Source organism: Kryptolebias marmoratus, unplaced genomic scaffold, assembly GCF_001649575.2.
Source record: "Kryptolebias marmoratus isolate JLee-2015 unplaced genomic scaffold, ASM164957v2 Scaffold46, whole genome shotgun sequence".
Taxonomy (NCBI): Eukaryota; Metazoa; Chordata; class Actinopteri; order Cyprinodontiformes; family Rivulidae; genus Kryptolebias; species Kryptolebias marmoratus.
In genome coordinates this window covers 26,952-43,722 of record NW_023665780.1, presented here as the reverse complement: position 1 = coordinate 43,722, position 16,771 = coordinate 26,952, and the positions used below count along the sequence as shown (strand labels likewise).

The 16,771-nt window shown below is 47.5% G+C and overlaps 4 protein-coding genes across 5 annotated transcripts in view; 1 reads left to right on the top strand and 3 right to left on the bottom strand.

Moving 5' to 3' along the window:
* Positions 1–2,478, bottom strand: part of riok1 (RIO kinase 1 (yeast)) — a 7,050-nt gene extending 4,572 nt beyond the window's left edge. The window contains exons 1-8 of the mRNA XM_017441575.3: positions 2,346–2,478; positions 1,771–1,942; positions 1,459–1,549; positions 1,050–1,119; positions 920–962; positions 758–850; positions 574–686; positions 392–472 (exon numbers count right to left, since the gene is read on the bottom strand). Coding sequence (XP_017297064.1) covers positions 392–472; positions 574–686; positions 758–850; positions 920–962; positions 1,050–1,119; positions 1,459–1,549; positions 1,771–1,942; positions 2,346–2,398 — 716 coding nt within the window. The 5' untranslated portion in view covers positions 2,399–2,478. The remainder of the gene's footprint in view (positions 1–391; positions 473–573; positions 687–757; positions 851–919; positions 963–1,049; positions 1,120–1,458; positions 1,550–1,770; positions 1,943–2,345) is intronic.
* Positions 2,479–2,693: 215 nt separating this feature from the next.
* rpp40 (ribonuclease P/MRP 40 subunit) lies at positions 2,694–6,110 on the top strand. 2 transcript variants are annotated; one of them, XM_017441579.3, is made up of 8 exons: positions 2,694–2,844; positions 4,323–4,467; positions 4,545–4,613; positions 4,682–4,777; positions 4,875–4,997; positions 5,084–5,249; positions 5,323–5,457; positions 5,553–6,110. In XM_017441579.3, the coding sequence occupies exons 1-8, from the start codon at positions 2,728–2,730 to the stop codon at positions 5,749–5,751; spliced, it is 1,050 nt and encodes a 349-aa protein (XP_017297068.1). In that variant the 5' UTR covers positions 2,694–2,727; the 3' UTR covers positions 5,752–6,110. The 2 variants fall into 2 exon arrangements, with proteins under 2 accessions (XP_017297068.1, XP_017297069.1); XM_017441580.3 differs by having other exon boundaries at positions 5,566–5,740.
* Positions 6,027–11,134, bottom strand: cdyl (chromodomain protein, Y-like). The gene is made up of 8 exons (XM_017441569.3): positions 10,939–11,134; positions 10,534–10,753; positions 9,555–10,266; positions 8,746–8,999; positions 7,263–7,435; positions 6,982–7,192; positions 6,762–6,905; positions 6,027–6,683 (listed from the first exon to the last, which is right to left on the bottom strand). The coding sequence occupies exons 2-8, from the start codon at positions 10,555–10,557 to the stop codon at positions 6,525–6,527; spliced, it is 1,677 nt and encodes a 558-aa protein (XP_017297058.1). The 5' UTR covers positions 10,558–10,753; positions 10,939–11,134; the 3' UTR covers positions 6,027–6,524.
* Positions 11,135–11,464: 330 nt separating this feature from the next.
* The window catches only part of LOC108251322 (protein disulfide-isomerase TMX3-like), a 9,003-nt gene continuing 3,696 nt past the window's right edge, over positions 11,465–16,771 (bottom strand). Inside the window, exons 2-16 of the mRNA XM_017441576.2 lie at positions 16,346–16,403; positions 15,865–15,907; positions 15,667–15,790; positions 15,516–15,561; positions 13,860–13,940; positions 13,677–13,776; positions 13,521–13,598; positions 13,388–13,454; positions 13,037–13,135; positions 12,458–12,515; positions 12,329–12,382; positions 12,197–12,253; positions 11,993–12,122; positions 11,855–11,923; positions 11,465–11,772 (exon numbers count right to left, since the gene is read on the bottom strand). Coding sequence (XP_017297065.1) covers positions 11,605–11,772; positions 11,855–11,923; positions 11,993–12,122; positions 12,197–12,253; positions 12,329–12,382; positions 12,458–12,515; positions 13,037–13,135; positions 13,388–13,454; positions 13,521–13,598; positions 13,677–13,776; positions 13,860–13,940; positions 15,516–15,561; positions 15,667–15,790; positions 15,865–15,907; positions 16,346–16,403 — 1,232 coding nt within the window. The 3' untranslated portion in view covers positions 11,465–11,604. The remainder of the gene's footprint in view (positions 11,773–11,854; positions 11,924–11,992; positions 12,123–12,196; positions 12,254–12,328; positions 12,383–12,457; positions 12,516–13,036; positions 13,136–13,387; positions 13,455–13,520; positions 13,599–13,676; positions 13,777–13,859; positions 13,941–15,515; positions 15,562–15,666; positions 15,791–15,864; positions 15,908–16,345; positions 16,404–16,771) is intronic.

Here is a 16,771-nt window from a genome sequence, read left to right as displayed (position 1 = left end):
AACGCGGCTCGACGTAACAGCAGCAACTCGAGCACATTGCTGCCCCCTATATGTCAGGAGGACAAATAACACCTTTTCTGTTCAAATTGCCAACCCGCCACAGTGGCGTGTGTGTTGATCAAATTCACCCGCCACTTTAAATATTTACCCGCATTTGGCGGGTGGAGGGTGCTAATTTCCACCCGTCTCTACTTGTCTATTAAATGGGTTCTACTGGTCTCTAGATGTCAGATCTACCAGTTGGTAAAATCAGATTTTACCAAGTTCTATGTGTCAGAATGTCTTCTACCTATCAGGTTCTACACATTACCTAGAACAGGTTCCATTGGGTTTCACCTGTCCATCAGTCAATGTTCAATTAGGTTCTTAGTGCCATTTCAGAGGTTCTGACCTGATAAGGTTCCTCATCTCTTTCTCAGCCCATGTTCTCACCATCTTCCTTGGGTTTCCTTTACAGTACCCATGTCGAAACCTACAGAACAGAAGATGAATCTTCTTCAGTTAAAACACACAGTGCTTAAAGCCTTTATTTTGAAGGGAACAGGAAGACAGCTCTTCTGTGGTAGAACTCACCTGAACTCCCCGCTGACATATTTGTCTCGGTCTTTAAACAGCAGGATGGACGTCTTGTAGATCTTGATGGCTCTGCTGCTTCCTGCAGATGTGCTGGCGTGATAAACATTAGCCTGAAGAACGTGGAGAACAAGTTTGTTACAGGAACAGGAGTGTTCCACCTGCTCAGGTGAGGTGATCTCACCTCCTTCCCTGTGCTGATGCAGCCGTTGATTTCACAGATGATTCCTCGACTCAACATCTTGAACAGAATCATTCGAGTTCGTGGATCTAAAACCTGCAGAAGAAGAACGCCATCAGCTAATTTTTAAATATTGATCAACTGATCCCTTCCTGAAAGACTCACCTGCTCTACTGTGGCTCGATCGGATTTGTCCTTCATCCTGTACCTGCAGGGAGCAGCCAATCAGAACATTAGTCACGAGTCACCTGACCTGACCTGACAGGTGGAGAGCAACAGGTGAGTTCAGACGTACGTATCGGCTTCTTTCTGCCTCTGCATCGCCGTCACCTTATTGATCACAGAATCGTCAAACTTCAGTTTATCTGCAGGGAGAAGGATTCAGTCAGTTCTAAGCCAGCCCCCCTCCCTCTGTGACTGTAAAACTGAGGTTCTCCTCCTCTGCTCTGTATTGACAGTTTGTTTGTTCTCCTGATCAGGAACCTTGTTGTTCTTTACAGTAATTCTCTTTTATCCAAACATCACTCCATCTCCAGATCAACCGTCCCCCCTGACTCCCAACAGGGCCGCCATCCTGGTCCCCTCTCTGGTCACGTCTTTCTCTGTGCCCCCCCCCCCCCAAGTTCCTCCCTTCAGTTGGTTTAGAACGTTGCTGCCTGGATCATCAGTGATCTAAACAGAACCAGGTGTGTTTGTGCCGTTACCCAGGTTGATCTTTTGTTCATATTTCCTCAGAACTTTATCAGATGGAGTCGATGATGACATCATCTTATTGGACAGGTTCTGCTTGTTGGCCTGAAGACAAATAAACAAAAATACAGTTTATCCTTTTATTCTACTTAAAGTGACCACGGCAACATGTCTGCCGTCAGTAACCACGGCAACTGTCCACCATCAGTAACCACGGCAACGTGACCGCCGTCAGTAACCACGGCAACTGTCCACCGTCAGTAACCACGGCAACGTGTCCGTCGTCAGTGACCAGATACAGAACACAAGAAGCTTTAATCACGGACCTGACAGCCGGCGCTGGTCCGGTTCAATCTTTTGGTGAAATCTGACATTGAAGTCCATGCCCACTCTTCCTCCTCCTCTTCCTCATCTTCATTATCATCTTCCTGCTCCTCTTCTTGCCACTCTAATGAGGGCTGTTTGATGATGTCACTGGCAGCTCGCTCTGATTGGTCACTGCAGAACAGAGACAGAAAACAACTCATCAGGAACCCGGGTCAGTATGAGTCAGGAACCAGAACCAGTTTTAGGTTTGTTGTCTCAAAGCAAACATGAAGATGGTTCTGGTTTCGTTCTTTTAGAAAACCTGAACAAAAGAACTGGACCGGTTCATTAATCAGAATCCTGAGTTCAGTTCGCTCAGCGGTCGGAACCGCTGTGGTTCTGGTGTGACGTCACACCAGGTCTGACTCGGTCCAGTGTTCTGTTTTCACATCAGGTTCCGTTAGCCCAGATTAACAGAACCTAAAATTCTGCCAAGAAAATACGGGTTCTACAGAGGTTCTGCTGTTATCATTGTGACCTTTGACCCCTCCGTCGTGTGTTTGTTAATGAGGAAAAATACGCCACGCCCCCTCACCTGTCGTCCTCCGCGTTATCAAACTGTCCAGGTACGTGCGCCACCTCTGCCATGACGTCACAGACACGGAAAGAAACAGGGACCTGGACCCAGTCCGTACCGGTTCGACCCGATCCCGAGCTCTCCTCACACCACCGCGTGTCCGCCTCGTTTCACTTCCGGGTGTGAGCACGTGACTACAGGACGCCGCGAGGCTCCAACAGAGCGAAACTTCCGGTGTTAAGAAGTTTACCGGACCAAACCGAACCTTCAGAATCTGGAATCATTTAGGCTCTAATCCAAGCTGATTTAAGGGGCTCGGATCCGGTCCACCTGGGGGCGGTACCGGACCGTCAGCGAACCCAGGACCAGAAGAAGAAAGCCCGATTTCGGTTTCGTGAAGATGTGTGCGGACCTGAGCCGGACTCCTCGGACCCTGCTGGTCTGTGATCGGTCTAGTTTCCTGGACCACAAGAACCGGGTCAGCTCTCAGGTGGAGCAGCTGCACTTCATTTACAAGGTGAGCAACGCGCATGCGCGGGTGGCCCGAATGGCCACGTGAAAGGCGGGTTGATTCATAACCATGAAGCATGCCCAGTTAAAGATGGCCGCCCCAGCTAACTGAAATGGCTTTATTCCTTCAGTTTTAAATGTGGTGTGGTAGTAGCTGAGAGTCGTCCACAGCTGGTGGCTCCACCTCCAAGAGTTCTCAACACATCATTAAATAAAATTCCTGTTTTATACATTTACTTTCATCTCTTTGGCTTCCAACAGGGTTTAACAGAACTAACAGAGGGAACCGAGACAGGGTTTTGGTAACAAAACCTTGGGGAACATCTGTTCCTCGACCTGTTCTTCAGTCTGTTCCCCAACCTGTTCCACGGTCTGTTTCACAGTCTGTTCCTCGACCTGTTCTTCAGTCTGTTCCACAACCTGTTCCTTGACCTGTTCCACGGTCCGTTCCTCGACCTGTTCTTCAGTCTGTTCCACAACCTGTTCCTCGACCTGTTCCACGGTCTGTTCCTCGATCTGTTCTTCAGTCTGTTCCACAACCTGTTCCTCGACCTGTTCCACGGTCTGTTCCTCGATCTGTTCTTCAGTCTGTTCCACAACCTGTTCCTCGACCTGTTCCACGGTCTGTTCCTCGACCTGTTCTTCAGTCTGTTCCACAACCTGTTCCTCGACCTGTTCCACGGTCTGTTCCTCGACCTGTTCTTCAGTCTGTTCCACAACCTGTTCCTCGACCTGTTCCTCGGTCTGTTCCTCGACCTGTTCTAGAGTCTGTTCCTCGGTCTGTTCACTGCTGACAGTCTCACTGCCTTTAGTTCAGGTCAAATGGATGGGCCAATCAGACACCTGCTTACAGGTGTAACCCCTCTGTTGTCATGGTTACCAAAGGCCATCTGTTTGGCAGAAGTTGACTTCTATTGATGTTCTGCCCAAAGGATTTTAAAGCGGGCCGTATCTGGCCCATGGGCCTCTTGTTGGACGGGCCTGCTGTGTATGAATGTATTATAAGATGAATCAGAACCAACAAGCAGCTCAAAGGGTCAGTCGTGGCGTTCAAACGTACCATAAAGACAAGATGGCTGCCTACGTGTGCGGGACAGGTTTGCTCTACACAAACAGATCTGAAGCTGAAATCCTAACGCCATGACTTACTGAGTCAGAGTAGGCAGGCCACCTCGTTGTCATAGTAACCTGTTTGTCTGGCCTTCCACCGTCCTGATGCCTGGTGGTTTCAGGAATCTCATTGTCCCATGTCCTGAATGTCCACTGTCCCAAACAGCCTCAGTTTCAGGTCCAGGATGAAAAGCTCAGGTATCACGCGGGCCGTTACTCAGTTCAGTTTCTCATTTCTCTCCTGAAGTCTCGTGTTTTAATGTTGTTTTTATCCAGTTTATCTCACCTGGCTGACCTAAAGAGGCTCTGCCCTGTAAACATCTATCAAACAGGAAGCTAATTGCTACACTCTGCTGGCTCCTTTCACCTGTGCAGGTATCTGTGCTGTTACCTGAGTGTAACTCCGCCTCCTCCAGTCTGGACTCCGTGTTTAACAGTTTCACCAGTTTCTACCTGATCAGGAAGCTGCCCATTTATGAACTGCTGGACAAAGACTTCCTGCAGAGCGCTGTGTACCAGGGTAACAACACACCTGTTCTCATCTACACACCTGTCCATCTGCTGTAGAAACACCTGTCTGCACCTGGTTGGTTTCAGGTAGTGTGCACGGCCTGTCGTTCAGGACTCGGATCGATGAAGATAACTGCGTTGCTTTGATGCCTAACGGTAAAATGTCCATTCAGGTGACATCACTTCCTGTTTGCTTTTTATCTAATGTGTCCACTTGCCTGCAGGACGCCTGACTCTGTCTCTGGACAAAGACTCGTTTGAGTTGTTGGGGTTTGAAGGGAAACCGTCCAGATTCAACCACAGAAGCTGCAGCAGATTCGGTTCGAGTTCTTTTTCTCTTTCGTCTAAACGCCATCATTTCCTGTTGTGTCCTGGTCTCAGGTCTGATGACGTGTAACGTGAACATGTGTTCTGCAGAGGTCTCTGTGGACCTGACGGACAGCAGCATGGCTCCTGGTGGGCGTGGCTATCTGAGGCTTCTGACGGGTCTGAAGTCCCACCTTCAGCTGCAGACCGATTTCCTTCTGTCACATCATCCAGGTGACATCATCATCATCATCAGGTTTCTGTAACCCATGATGCACTCCTCCTGACTCCATGGCCTGTGCTCTGCTTCTGTCCCGCAGGGGGTGGGGCCTCTCTGCAGGCCCTCCTGTCTCGTTATGATTGGTCCGAACACAAACCCAAGGTCAGTCGTCGCTGTCTGAGCAACCTGGTCTGCCCCGCCCCCCGGTCATGTGACCCCCACAGCCTCCTGGAGTGGCTCGGGGCTGTGGATGCAGACGTCAGATGGTGAGCCGTCTGGTCCAGGTCCTCCTGTCTGTGTGTCATGTGACCGTGTGTCATTCTTCTTCTGTGATTTCAGTGAGAACTCATCCAGCAGCTTCCTGTCATCGTTCGTCTGTCCTGAAGCCAACACCACACTCGGTCACGCTCTGAGCGTGTCTGTTAGCGGCCTGCTGCTGCCGCATGATGTGCAGCGCCTCATCCAGGAACTCAGGTCATATCTCACACACACACACCTTTACCTGGACAGGTGACGCGTTGTAACCTTGACTTACCTTTACCTGGACTGGTGACGCACATGTGTTCCAGGTGTTACCTGCAGCAGCCTCAGCTGGAGTCCTGGGTGTCCCTGACGGTTCACGGTTTCACCGACAGTCTTGTATCTTGGGGGGGTAGCGAGCATGGCGCCCTGATCGGAGGACAGGATTTCTACAGCCTGCTGATGTTCCATGACCACACCTACCGGCTCTACCTGTCCACAGCGACATGCCACACCTGTCCGCCCTGAGGCCTGGCCCCTGGAACACGGGATCTGATGTGAACACCTGTTGGATGCAGAGAACCAAGGAGACTCCTCAGGGCCTCCATGAGCTGCTCCTGATAAAGATTTAATTAATTGCTGTTGCTATGGAAATAGATTTGACCTCAGTAAACATCTCAGTTTATTCACAGTAACGTCTTCAAGCAAACAGGAAGTAAACCAACAGCTACTTCCTGTCTAAGATGCCCCAGGTTCTGGTTCTGAGTTTCAGATTAAAGTGTATGTAAAAACCTTGACCATTATTTTGTTTTTGATCATTTATTTTGACCACTGTTCTGATTCTTCATCCTGTTTACATAAAAATAAAAACATCAACTCAAAGTGTTTTTGGTTTTTTTAAAGTCTGATGTTCTACATCGGTTCAACTGAAAAATAGAACGTTCTGTGGTTCTGTGTCAGGCCAAATGCACACAGAAAACAGTGTCTACATCCTGGAACCACAGATTAAACAGGGCAGGCTGGGACGCGTCTACATCCTGGAACCACAGATTAAACAGGGCAGGCTGGGACGCGTCTACATCCTGGAACCATAGATTAAACTGCAGGGCGAGCTGGGACGCGTCTACATCCTGGAACCATAGATTTAAACAGCAGGGCGAGCTGGGACACGTCTACATCCTGGAACCACCAGTTACATAGCAGGGCAGGCTGGGACATGTCTACATCCTTTTAAATGTCTGAAATGAGAATTGTGCTAGAACTGCAGGAGGAAAGAACCAGTCCTGATCTGGATCCTGGTTCTAGCAGAACTCAGTTCTTCTCTGCAGATACTGTAGGATGGAGTCTGTTCCTTGTGAGGAGCTCCACACTCTCTTCAGAGCTTCACACTCGCGCTCATTAGCTTGCTCCAGAGCACCGCGGCTGGAGTTCCTCATCAGGGCTTTGGACTCCTGTAGAACCTGCAGAACAGGACCAGAACCACCTGAGTAAGCTCGGTGTAAGCTGTGTGTGTGAGAGTGTGTGACTGTGACACTGACCAGAGGGTCGACGGCCACCAGCTCTTTGACCCGCAGCATCACTTCCTGTGTGAAGGTTCCCGGCCACAGAACCTGCGACACCAAGCCTTTAGAACATGCCTCCTGCGCCGTGAGCTTCCTGCCGCCCAGCAGCAGCTCGTTGGCCTGCAGGAGAACAACATGAGAGGTAGGAGGGGGAGGAGGCGCAGTCAGGGGGAGAATGGCGGTGGCGCAGACTCACCGCGGCCAGCCCCATTATTCGGGGGAAGGTGAAGGAGGAGCAGGAGTCAGGCGTCTGGCCACAGAACGTGTACGGTGTCTGGAACCAAGCCTTCTCATTGGCCCACACCACGTCGCAGAGCGGAAGGAGGGCAGCGCCAAGGCCAAGCGCCGGCCCGTTCACCGCTGCCACAATTGGCTTCCTGAACTGGATGAAGGTGTTGACGAAGGTCCTGAGGAAGAGGACAGGTGAGATAATGCCGCTAACGTGAGGATGACATCACAGCATCTCCATGGAGGTACCTGATGGTTTCAGCCATTTTGATGCTCTCCTTCTTTCTGTCATCTGTCAGCCGTCTAATGAAATACAGGAAGTCCAGACCGCAGCAGAAGATGCTGCCGACAGCGCCGAGCAGCACCAGCTTGCTGTCATCAGACGCTGCCGTCGCCATGGCGCTCTGAATCTCCTTCATCGCCTGACACAGCAGAGAGTGTCACAGTGAGTGTCATCAGAAGTGGGCGGAGTTAAAGGTAATGACTTCAAATACTCCTCTCAGACTTTAGACCACACCCGCTGTTGTGGACTTGGTGTAGTCTAATGTCTGGTAGGTGTTGAGAGTACGATCTTATTGTTTCAAACATTTTAAACAAACAACAACAAACACCAGACAAACTAATAAAAGCTAAAAAGATGTGTCTGTATGAAAGTATTTGCTCAGTCCAGAAGGATCTGGACTCATTTTTCAGCTATTGTTAGATTCTTATTTAAGATTGACATCCTTAGCCTATATTTTTTAAACAAAGATAGTTAAATGAAAATCTTTACTTGAATAATAACTGTAAATTTTCATTTAATCAACACCTAAATGTGGTGACAGACTGACTTCTGATGATGGTGAAATATTTTACCTATTATTTGATCTTCTAAAGTTGATTTAAATAAAATATAAATGTTTCAGTCTAATGTTTTCTCTGGGATATTATCAAAAACAGAACCAGTGAACAGATTCAGTTTCTCAATCTGGAGGGTTGCTGGTTTGAACCCCCTCTCTGTCCTTGGGCAACACAACTCGCTCAGAGGGCTCGGTGGCGCCGGTGTCATGGCCGCCTCACTTGTGTCAGCGCGCCCCAGGGCAGCCGTGGCTACAATGTAGCTCACTGCCATCAGTGTGTGAATGGGTGAATGAATGGATGAGTGCAGACCAAGCCAAGCCATTTACTGACAGTTAACCAAAAACTCTGTTACCATGGAAACTAAAACCCCTCAACTTCGCTTTGTTTACTCCTTAGGTGTGTCCAATCATCGTTGTCACATCATTAGCAGTTTCCCAACATGCACTCTGAACGACACCTGAGGAACAAAACCTGTACAAATGTGCAAAGTTGATGTTTTCACAGTCATTTCACCACTGATGCATCTGAACTTCTGCCCGGTAAAGGACGTGCACGCTGCCCGGTAAAGGACGTGCACGCTGCCCGGTAAAGGGCGTGCACGCTGCCCGGTAAAGGGCGTGCACGCTGCCCGGTAAAGGACGTGCACGCTGCCCGGTAAAGGGCGTGCACGCTGCCCGGTAAAGGACGTGCACGCTGCCAGGTAAAGGGCGTGCACGCTGCCTGTCCCTGAGGCGCCCGGCTCAGACCCAACCCAGAGAGAGTGTTCTCTGTAAATGGCGCTCCAGCAGAGTGTCTGCAGCCAGAACCACATCTCAACTGAATTGTTGTGGGTGTGACCTAATGTATGAGAGGTGTTGTGGGTGTGGCCTATCATGCTGGGGGGTGGTCTTACCTCAGGATTGAGCGTGTTGTTTTCAGAGCTTTTGGTGGACAGTAAGATGTGAGTGAAGCCATCTTGTTTTTTCACCACAATGTCACGATAACGATAAGCGCTCTCCGTCTGACGAACACTGAACCTCAGACGTTTATCGAATGTAGAGCGCTCCTCCAGGCGCCGCTTCCCGATCACGCTGGTTGCTGTGGTAACACCATCATGAACAACCGACATACTGCTGGCAGCGAAGGCCTCCATCAGCGCTGCGTTTCCTGGAGGAGATGAGACGTGTCAGACCACAGAAAACAGACCAGAGATCAGAGACCAGAGACCAGAGACCAGATCAGATCAGAGATCAGAGACCAGAGACCAGATCAGAGACCAGAGACCAGAGACCAGATCAGAGACCAGAGAACAGAGACCAGAGATCAGATCAGAGACCAGACATCAGATCAGAGACCAGAGATCAGACCAGAGATCAGGGACCAGAGATCAGGGACCAGAGATCAGACCAGAGATCAGAGACCAGAGAACAGAGACCAGAGATCAGATCAGAGACCAGACATCAGATCAGAGACCAGAGATCAGACCAGAGATCAGACCAGAGATCAGGGACCAGAGATCAGACCAGAGATCAGAGACCAGAGATCAGAGACCAGAGATCAGGGACCAGAGATCAGACCAGAGATCAGGGACCAGAGATCAGACCAGAGATCAGACCAATAATCAGACCAACTGATTGACAGATGATGAAAGGAGGGCGGTCTGAAACCTGCAGTCTGGCTGGACTCTGTCTGGACTTACCTGTGGTCTGTCTATGGACTCACCTGAGCCACTGAGAGTACGCATGGCAGCAGGTGTGATGGGGACGCTTGGTGGAGGAGGCAGTGGGTTCTGGTTCCGGGGTCTGGTCCCCATACGGGCTCTCTCCTCTCCAGGACCCAGCTGCACTCCGGCAGGTTTCTCCAGCAGAGCAACCTCAGGTGGAACCAGGTGAGCCTCCTGAGCGCTGGCCTCCAGGCTGTGAGCCGCCTCGCTGGGAGACTCCTCAGAGTCCAGTCGGGGGTTAATCGGACTCTTCGGAACCAGGATCTTGATGCCACTCTTTGAAAGATCTACACTGCGGCGGGCGGAGCCAGCTGGAGGCGCTGACATCAAAGCGCCGCTGAAGCTGTCAGTTGGCGGAGCCTGCTGGGGGCTGATGGGAGGAGGGTGGGGCAGGTGATTCAGGCTGAGAGGAGCTTTCACCTGAACAGGGTCTCCAGGTGGTCCTCTACTGAGATCACGGCCAGTGTCACTGCAAGGAGCCGTGGGTGGTGGCCTGCAGGGTGGTCTGTGGGCAGAGCTATAATGAGGGCTGCGGGTGGAGCGCAGTAAGGTGGTGTCTCGCTGCCGGTTGAAGTCCTGGATGTAAGTCATGCAGGTGGACAAGTGGCTCTCAGGCTCCCAGGTGTCCCCTTCTGAACTGTAACCCCTCCACCGGACCAGGTACTCCACCTTCCCTTTCCTGGTCCTCCTCCGGTCCACAATCCTCTCCACCTGTGAAACAAGACCATTAGCAGGATGAGACCAACAGGACCTGGAACCCAATCTCTGATCCCCTTAAGTTTAATCAGCAATATAATTAAATAGAATATAATTAAATTTACTGTAGCGTCATCACACTTGCTGTAGTATAATGTAGTTTACTGTAGTTTAATCGGGTTAAACCCTTCATACTCGCTGTAAACAGTCAACCACTCAACTTCACTTCTCTGGAAACTTCTCCAACTTCACCGTTAGCATGTTAGCATTAGCCCGCTTTACCTCGTAGAACTCCTCCGTAGCCATGGAAACTGAGCGCGTGCACGAGCAGTTCCAGAAGCGTCTTTAGCGGAGCAGCACCATGACAGAAAGTTCTGGTGTCGGTTCGGGCGGCCTGCAGCCGCTGGCTCGGTCCAGTAACCGACAGGATGTTCGGTTTTTACTCCGTTAGCTGTTAGCTGTTAGCTTTGCCTTCCCGGAAACACCCACTCTGACAACTGACCTTCAAAATAAATGTCAGTTCGCCTGTAGGTCTTTTGATATTAATCTTCACATTTTTTGTACATTCGGAAAAACAAGTAATTTTAAAATAAACAGTATATTACAACAGCATAAACTTCAAGTACAGATGACAAGAAAAGTATATAGCATAATTATAAGTTAAAAAATAAAAGGTTTGGTCAAAACCTCTCAGTTATCCTCAGGTGTTCAAAGGAGGCATCAAGCAGAAGACCTGAAGACCTTCTGAGCCAGAATTTAAATCTGTTTAGATCAGATCCGCAGTAAATGGCTTCTGTCTCCTCTGTCAGACTTGTTGTATTTAAAAGAATCAAGATCATCAAAAATTTAAAGATAGACTGTTAAGATTATTCTCAAAATAACAAATTAAATTTAAATTATTGAACATGCAGATGTTTCAGCTGAAGAAAGAAACTTTAGACTTTTACTCAAACTTTTATTTCTCTGGGCTCTGGGCTCCTACAGAGTGGGTTTAACACTGAGCTGTGCTCAGTTTGTCTCCCGAAAACAGCTTTGTTAGGCAGCTGTGATTGGTTCATTAGTTCATCTGAAAGGACCAGCTGCGATTGGTTCGTTAGTTCATCTGAAAGGACCAGCTGCGATTGGTTCGTTAGTTCATCTGAAAGGACCAGCTGCGATTGGTTCATTAGTTCATCTGAAATAAGTGTGTGAACTTGGTAATGAGACCAAACTATAAGAAATGTTTAACGTCTTTATTTTTGGACTCAAAGAAAAGCATAAGAAGATGACCTGATCCATCACATGTACACTCAGGTCCTTCAGAGCTGGATCTTGTCATGGTGACGGTCAGTGTAGACCTCCTGCCAGCATTTGTCAGTCTGACTTCTTGTTCATTACTTTTTTGCGATGCTGCAGCAGCTTGTTTTCATCGTCGGTCTGAGCGGGTCGGTTCTTGATCCAAAGGTAACAGAAAATGACACCGACGGAGAGCGGGAAGCCAAGCAAGAAGCAGCCGAGTCCTGGAGCGTCTCTGAACAGCGGCTGGATGGACAGAGAGGACAAACGGTGAGACACACAGAAGCAGGAAGCAGGAAGTAGGAAGCAGACTGATGATGTCACATACTGTCAGTGTGATTCTGGTTTCATACATGGCACGTCTGATGCGCTGACTGAAACCATTTCCTCCCAGACTCTGAGCAGAAGATTAGACCCATAATCAGAATTCTGTTTCTGGTCTTCAGTAAAAACTGGTCTGACTCACCTCCATGCTGCCGTTTAGAACCCCTTTCAGGAAGTCCAGCAGGTGGTGTTCTGTCTCCAGGTGACTCGCTGGCAAGAAGTAACCATCATTGGACAGATTAACCACGATGAAGGATGGCACAGTGACCTCCCTGCAGACAGCAGATGTCGGGTCAGAACCAGAACTGGTAACGAGGAGATTTAGAGGAGACAGAGATAACCTCACCCCATGATGAGTCCGTTGAGGTAGTCGCTGTCTTTCATGAAGCCAAAGTAAAAGCTCCTGAAGATCACACACAAACACAATCAGCTCTCAGTCTCCACTTCTTGTCTGCAGATTTTCAGAATAAAACCTGACCTGCTGTACATCTCTCTGTGCTCTGTGGCCACCTTCTCCACCAAATTCTTATACCTGAACAGGTGACAGGAAATGCATTACAGGAAGTTCCAACTGAGACTGTTTAACTGTTGAATGGAGGGATGTTACCTGAGGCTTTTATCACACAGATGTGTCTCTTCCACCAGTGCCAACAACACCAGTTTACCTGCAGGAGAGAGGCAGAGTCAGGTTACCTGAACCAATCAGCAGTTACGGTTCTGGCGTTCACCAGAAGCCTCTTTGGTTAAATTTCAGTTTGAGAGTCAGAGTACTTTGTTCCTGATCAGAGTTGAAGCTTTAACCTCTTTTCTATCTTTATGTGATGCAGGACCAACAATGTGTTGGTTTAGATTCTCAGTCATCCAGAACTTTGTAAATCCTAAGAGTTTTCAAACAAAGCCACTGGACTTCCTGTTCTTGTTAGCTGAAGATGTTTCACCTTTTACCCAAGCAGCTGTGTTTTAAAACGTTCAGAGGTAAAAATGGGAAAGACACTTGTTTCCTTCTTTATTCTGAATTAGGTTCATTTTAAACTTGGTTGTGATTTGACAAACAGCTGAGTGTTTAAACTGACAGAAGTTCAGAACTGAACTTACACAGATAATGTCAGACACACTAAAGAAGGCGTCTCATTGTTAGTTTCTGCAGGTGATGACATCACGCTCTGTTCAGGTGTGCTGTTGTTACCTGACTCTCCCATGGAGTACAGAGTGTAGCCGTCAATCTGAAAGAAGTTTGGGAAACGTTCTCGATTGATCCACCCCTTTAGGTCGCCATCATGTTCCTCTGAAACACAAAACACTTCGTTCTGTGAGTTGACCTGATCACTCAGTTACAGGTCAAAGGTCACATCAAAACTTTACCCACCTGTTGATCATCTAACAAACATGTTTTGAAAAGTTGATTTCAATAGTCAGTATTAAATAAAAATATGACTCTTTTTAAATGTACTGGTCCCGGTCTGTCCCTCAGTAAGGACTAGAGACCCGGATTCTGGGGGGGGGGGGTGTTTGGACTTGCGTCCCTTTGATGTCTCACCATTGTAGATGAAGTATGTCCCATCTTTAAAAACCAGAACAGCAGGCAGAGAGGTCAGAGTCACAGTCTGAAACACAAATTACCCACTGTATTTAAAGGCAACACAAACTGATGTCCTGTTAAAGACTCGAACCTTTGGCAGGACGTCTCTGGTGGCAGAGAAGAAAAACGTGTGCACAATGAGTTCCTCGGCTGCTGTTGTGTAGTTTCCCTGGAAACAGATCAGCTGATCAGCTATTTTTGTTTGTGTTTGTTTGTTTATTATTTAAATGTGTGACTGTGGCCCCACCTTGAGCTCTGACATTGCCCCCACATAAACAAACATGACATCGTGGCGTTTCATGGTGTGTTGGAAAAGCTGTAAACTGCTCAGGAATCGAACCAGCGGCCTGAGAAACAACACACACAGTCATGTGACCTTGAGGTGATGTCACTGTGACATCACAGTTTAACAGTGTTCTGAGGAACTCACCCTGAAACCCGGTCAGAGAATTCCATGATTCCATCTTTGGTTCTAGATCCTGCGTAGTTATATTTTACGTGCTTTTTTAACCTGGAAGCAGAGACCAGCTAAAATATCTGGAGCCATACAGGTGTGTTCAGGTAACCACAGGTAACAGTGATAAGTAACAGAAGGTAGCGTCAGGTAGCGTCAGGTAACAACAGGTAACGACAGGTAACGACAGGTAGCAACAGGTAACGACAGGTAACAGGTAACAACAGGTAACAACAGGTAAAATCAGGTAACGACAGGTAACAGGTAAGAACAGGTAACAACAGGTAACGACACGTAACAGGTAGCAACAGGTAACGACAGGTAACATCAGGTAATAATACGTAACGACAGGTAACAACAGGTAACAACAGGTAACGACAGGTAACAGGTAACAATAGGTAACAACAGGTAACGACAGGTAACAGGTAACAACAGGTAATGACAGGTAACAGGTAACAACAGGTAACGACACGTAACAGGTAGCAACAGGTAACGACAGGTAACATCAGGTAATAATAAGTAACGACAGGTAACATCAGGTAACAACAGGTAACAACAGGTAACAACAGGTAACGACACGTAACAGGTAACAATAGGTAACAACAGGTAACGACAGGTAACAGGTAACGACAGGTAACAGGTAACAACAGGTAACAGGTAACAACAGGTAACGACAGGTAACAGGTAACAATAGGTAACAACAGGTAACGACAGGTAACAGGTAACAACAGGTAACGACAGGTAACAGGTAACAACAGGTAACAACAGGTAACAGGTAACAACAGGTAACATCAGGTAATAATAAGTAACGACAGGTAACAACAGGTAACGACAGGTAACATCAGGTAACAACAGGTAACGACAGGTAACAGGTAACAACAGGTAACAACAGGTAACGACACGTAACAGGTAACAATAGGTAACGACAGGTAACATCAGGTAATAATACGTAACGACAGGTAACATCAGGTAACAACAGGTAACGACAGGTAACGACACGTAACAGGTAACAATAGGTAACAACAGGTAACGACAGGTAACAGGTAACAACAGGTAACGACACATAACAGGTAACAACAGGTAACGATAGGTAACAAGTAACAATAGGTAACAACAGGTAACGACAGGTAACAGGTAACAACAGGTAACAACAGGTAACAGGTAACAGGTAACAACAGGTAACGACAGGTAACGTCAGGTAACATCAGGTAATAATAAGTAATGACAGGTAACATCAGGTAATAATAAGTAACGTCAGGTAACGACAGGTAACAACAGGTAACGACAGGTAACAACAGGTAACATCAGGTAACAACAGGTAAAATCAGGTAACGACAGGTAACAACAGGTAATGTCAGGTAACAACAGGTAACAACAGGTAACGTCAGGTAATAATAAGTAACGACAGGTAACAACAGGTAACGACAGGTAACAACAGGTAACGTCAGGTAACAACAGGTAACAACAGGTAAAATCAGGTAATGACAGGTAACAACAGGTAACGTCAGGTAACAACAGGTAACGTCAGGTAATAATAAGTAACGACAGGTAACAACAGGTGACGTCAGATAATAATAACTAACATCAGGTAACAACAGGTAACATCAGGTAACAACAGGTAACAGGACTCACATGAGGATGGCAGGATAATTCCTGACTCTGAACTCTTTGGCCAAAGCTGCAGAAACAAGTAAAGCATCTGCTTTAACTACACTCCATGCTTTTACTTTGAGAGGACAGAACTTCAACTACACTTTGGGCTTTTATTTTGAAGGGAACAGACCAGTGTTGACAGTAGCATCTGATTTGCCAACTCGAACTGGAGACCCAAAACTCCTGAGTTCTGATCCAATTTGGTGCCAAACAGGATCCAGATGTTTGCAGAAGGAACACCATGGGGCGTAGAACTGAGGGGACAGGATGGGTCCTGATGAGTCCGGTTCTCACACAGAGAACACAGAGAATAAGGTGCTTTAATTACCTGGATGAGCCAGATGTCATCTGGATCTCTGCTCTCCAGAAAGCTGGAAACACATCAATCATACAGATTATTGATTTCCTGGTTCCGTTTCCTTGCCACAGTAACAGTTCCAGGTAAGTTTGTTATTCGGTCAAAATCTGTTCAACCGTTGATCAAAAAAATCTGTGTTTATGTTCAACAAACAAACAACGAACTGAATTAACTTTATTCTAATCTTTTCACCCAAAGCATAAAAACCTTTTTATAACATTGTTGTCAGTTTTTATTGTTCTGCAGCAGACCAGGTTCTCTCTCACACACACACCTCAGGTATGTTCTGGAGAAGCTTTAAATGATGCAATAAATAAAATATAAAATGTTGTTTTGTTGTTGTTGTTTTTAACCTGATCCAAAGCCTGGTTGTAGAACCCGTCCCCTCCAACAGGTGGTTCTGGTTTGAGTAAACCAGATTACTTCTGATACTGAAGTTATTTTTACTCACGAATCATCCAGTTCCTCCACAAAGGCTGAGGCGAACAGAACCGACCCAAACAGCAGCACTGAGAACAGAAACACAGTCAGGATCAGGGTTCTACAGGTTCTGGTTGTACTGATCAGGGTTCTACAGGTCCTGGTTGTACTGATCAGGGTTCTACAGGTTCTGGTTCTACAGATCCTGGTTGTACCAATCAGGGTTCTACAGGTTCTGGTTGTACCGATCAGGGTTCTACAGGTCCTAATTGTACCGATAATGGTTTTACAGGTTCTGGTTCTACAGATCCTGGTTGTACCGATCAGGGTTCTACAGGTTCTGGTTCTACAGACCATGGTTCTACAGGTTCTGGTTGTACCGATCAGGGTTCTACAGGTCCTGGTACTACAGACCATGGTTCTACAGATCCTGGTTGTACCGATCAGGGTTCTACAG

What these genes read in the sequence shown, in the direction of transcription:
- rpp40 (XM_017441579.3), top strand. Translation starts at nt 2,728, where the DNA reads ATGTGTGCGGACCTGAGCCGGACTCCTCGGACCCTGCTGGTCTGTGAT. An exon ending in GCAGAGCGCTGTGTACCAGG is followed by an intron (nt 4,468 to 4,544) that starts GTAACAACACAC and finishes GGTTGGTTTCAG; the next exon opens with GTAGTGTGCACGGCCTGTCG. An exon ending in CCTTCTGTCACATCATCCAG is followed by an intron (nt 4,998 to 5,083) that starts GTGACATCATCA and finishes TCTGTCCCGCAG; the next exon opens with GGGGTGGGGCCTCTCTGCAG.
- cdyl (XM_017441569.3), bottom strand. Translation starts at nt 10,557, where the DNA reads ATGGCTACGGAGGAGTTCTACGAG. An exon ending in GAATAATGGGGCTGGCCGCG is followed by an intron (nt 6,906 to 6,981) that starts GTGAGTCTGCGC and finishes GTTCTCCTGCAG; the next exon opens with GCCAACGAGCTGCTGCTGGG. An exon ending in TGGTGGCCGTCGACCCTCTG is followed by an intron (nt 6,684 to 6,761) that starts GTCAGTGTCACA and finishes CCTGTTCTGCAG; the next exon opens with GTTCTACAGGAGTCCAAAGC.